The following is a 2285-nucleotide window of genomic DNA, read 5'->3' on the forward strand; positions in this document are numbered from 1 at the left end:
CTGATGTTCTCCAATCGGTTGGGATTTTTTCTTTACGCCATATCATAGATATAAGATTAAATATCCCATCAGTTAGGCTTGGGCCTCCAAGCTTTAGTAATTTTGCACAAATTCGGTCCTCTCCAGGAGCCTTATTATTTTTAAGTGATTTAATAATTGATTCTATTTCTGTTCTGTTTGGTACTAATTCTTCATTTCTCAAGTTGTTGCTATGTGGATTCCCCCCATTCTTCGTCATCTTCTCCTTGGCTTAAATTGGGTTCGCTATTCAGAAGTTGATCAAAGTACTTCCGAAACTCCTCTGCTTTATCTTTACTATTTGACAATAGTACTCCTTCACCATTCAATACGAATTGCGTTGTTGGTTTGAATCCATTTTTTAACGTTTTACACTGCCTAAAGAATTCTTTAGGGTTGTATCTATAACTTTCTAATTTTTCAATCTTTTCCTTCTCCATTTTCCTTTTTTCTTGTCTTAGCACCTTATGCGCTTCTTTTCTCTTTTTAACATATAACTCCACATTTGGCTGAGTTGGGTATTGAAGCATTTTTAATCTAGCATCATTGCGTAATTTAATGACTTCTGTACACTTTTGATTAAACTACTGCTTTGCTTTACACCTAGAAGGTTGCTTTATCGTGTTATTTGCTACCTTCAGGACTGAGTTCTTAATTATTTCCGACGCAGTTTGTACTTCCAATTGCTCTTCTAGTCTATTTGCATGGGTATCCAGTGCATCTTTTATTCCTAGCTGAAATTGTTAAAGTATGCTTTCCTCTCCTAGTTTATCCACATCGAACCTAATATTATTATTTGTTTTTTTTCTTTTCGCTTTCCAATGGTTTGATAATATTAATTTTACCTTAACTAGTACTAGGAAATGATAAGAATCACCATCGGCTCCTCTTTTAGACCTTACATCCTTAATACATAATATATGTACTTTATCAACCAAGACGTGATCTACTTGACTTTTGTAAATTCCTCTTGGTGAGGTCCACGTATATTTGTTTATATTCTTCCTGGGGAAGAAACTACTGCTCACTATGAGGCCGTTAGCTATTGCGAATTCAACTAATCTGGTGCCGTTTCCATTACTCATATCATGTACACTCTCACTACCAATTGTAGGTCTATATACCGTTTCTCGACCAACTTGTGAGTTAAAATCTCCTAATATAACTTTTAAACAGTATCCTGATAGACCATTGTACACTCTTTCTAATTAATCATAAAACATATCCTTCAGGTCTTCTTCGCCCGTTTCAGTGGGTGAGTATACACATATCAGTATAATGTCATATTGTTTACCGGCTATACGAATATGACAGATGCGATCATTTACTGGAGTAAATTTCTTTATAGAAGGTAACAACTGGTCATTTACTAAAAAACCCACTCCATTCTCATGCTTTCCATTGGATGATCTACTATAAAATATTGTCATTCCATTGGTTCTCATGTCTCCTTCCCCTGGCCACCTGACCTCCTGCAGCGCCACTATTTGAACGTTCTTGTATTTCTTCACTGCATCACTTATAGACTTAAGTGCGCCTGGTTTATAAAGTAATCCTGTATTCCAGTAGTCCGGTCCGTTTCCGAGTCGTATCCAAAATCTGAGTCCGAGGCACGAATTGTATTGGTTTCATAACATTAGTATTTTTTAAGAGGACGGGTAGTTAGTCCGCCGCTCAACCCCCAACCTGGAGGACCAGTCCACACCAACTAATTAAAGTCAGTGTATGGTATATATTATGTAAATAATACGTATAAATAATAGTATAAATAATAGTATAATAGTAAATACTATTATATTATGTTATTGGAGGGTAGTAATTTTTGGTGAGGAAATTATCAGAACTATCAATACTTAAATTATTGCAACTCACCAACATCTTAGGTTTGTTTTTAAAATTGTTTTACTTTTCTGAGTATAAAGTATTATAAAATATTCCAAATATTAAATTGGTGGGATTTACGAAAAGTTGAAAAATAGCGCTATCTATCTGCAGTTGCGTTGTTAGTTATTGGAAACAAAATCCGACATATTTTGCTTCACATAATTCATAATACTTATTCTAGCGTTTTCGATTTGACAAAATAGTGTGCACTGAAATTCCACTGGCACAGAGCAAGTGTTGCATGAAAATTGCATTAGTTTCTTATAAATCGAATACATTTATGTGTATATTATGGAAACAAAATATGTTGACATGGAAAGAAATACAATTGTCATAGGGCCGCCGTATTTTGTTCCCCGTTTATCGAGAAAACGGTTCATATT

General features: G+C 34.7%; 2 protein-coding genes across 2 annotated transcripts in view; one reads left to right on the forward strand and one right to left on the reverse strand.

Annotated features, from left to right (window-relative positions):
- The window catches only part of LOC100164892 (NADPH--cytochrome P450 reductase), an 18403-nt gene that overhangs the window by 6081 nt on the left and 10037 nt on the right, over window positions 1-2285 (forward strand). The window lies entirely within an intron of this gene.
- On the reverse strand, window positions 603-1463 carry LOC107885348 (craniofacial development protein 2-like). The gene is made up of 3 exons (XM_016808969.1): window positions 1313-1463; window positions 864-1222; window positions 603-752 (listed from the first exon to the last, which is right to left on the reverse strand). Exons 1-3 carry the CDS (start codon window positions 1461-1463, stop codon window positions 603-605), a joined length of 660 nt encoding a protein of 219 aa, XP_016664458.1.

This window comes from Acyrthosiphon pisum, chromosome A2 (genome assembly GCF_005508785.2).
Source record: "Acyrthosiphon pisum isolate AL4f chromosome A2, pea_aphid_22Mar2018_4r6ur, whole genome shotgun sequence".
NCBI lineage: Eukaryota > Metazoa > Arthropoda > Insecta > Hemiptera > Aphididae > Acyrthosiphon > Acyrthosiphon pisum.

What these genes read in the sequence shown, in the direction of transcription:
- LOC107885348 (XM_016808969.1), bottom strand. Translation starts at nt 1,463, where the DNA reads ATGAGAACCAATGGAATGACAATATTTTATAGTAGATCATCCAATGGA. An exon ending in CTGTCATATTCGTATAGCCG is followed by an intron (nt 1,223 to 1,312) that starts GTAAACAATATG and finishes ATGATTAATTAG; the next exon opens with AAAGAGTGTACAATGGTCTA. An exon ending in ATTTCCTAGTACTAGTTAAG is followed by an intron (nt 753 to 863) that starts GTAAAATTAATA and finishes TAACAATTTCAG; the next exon opens with CTAGGAATAAAAGATGCACT.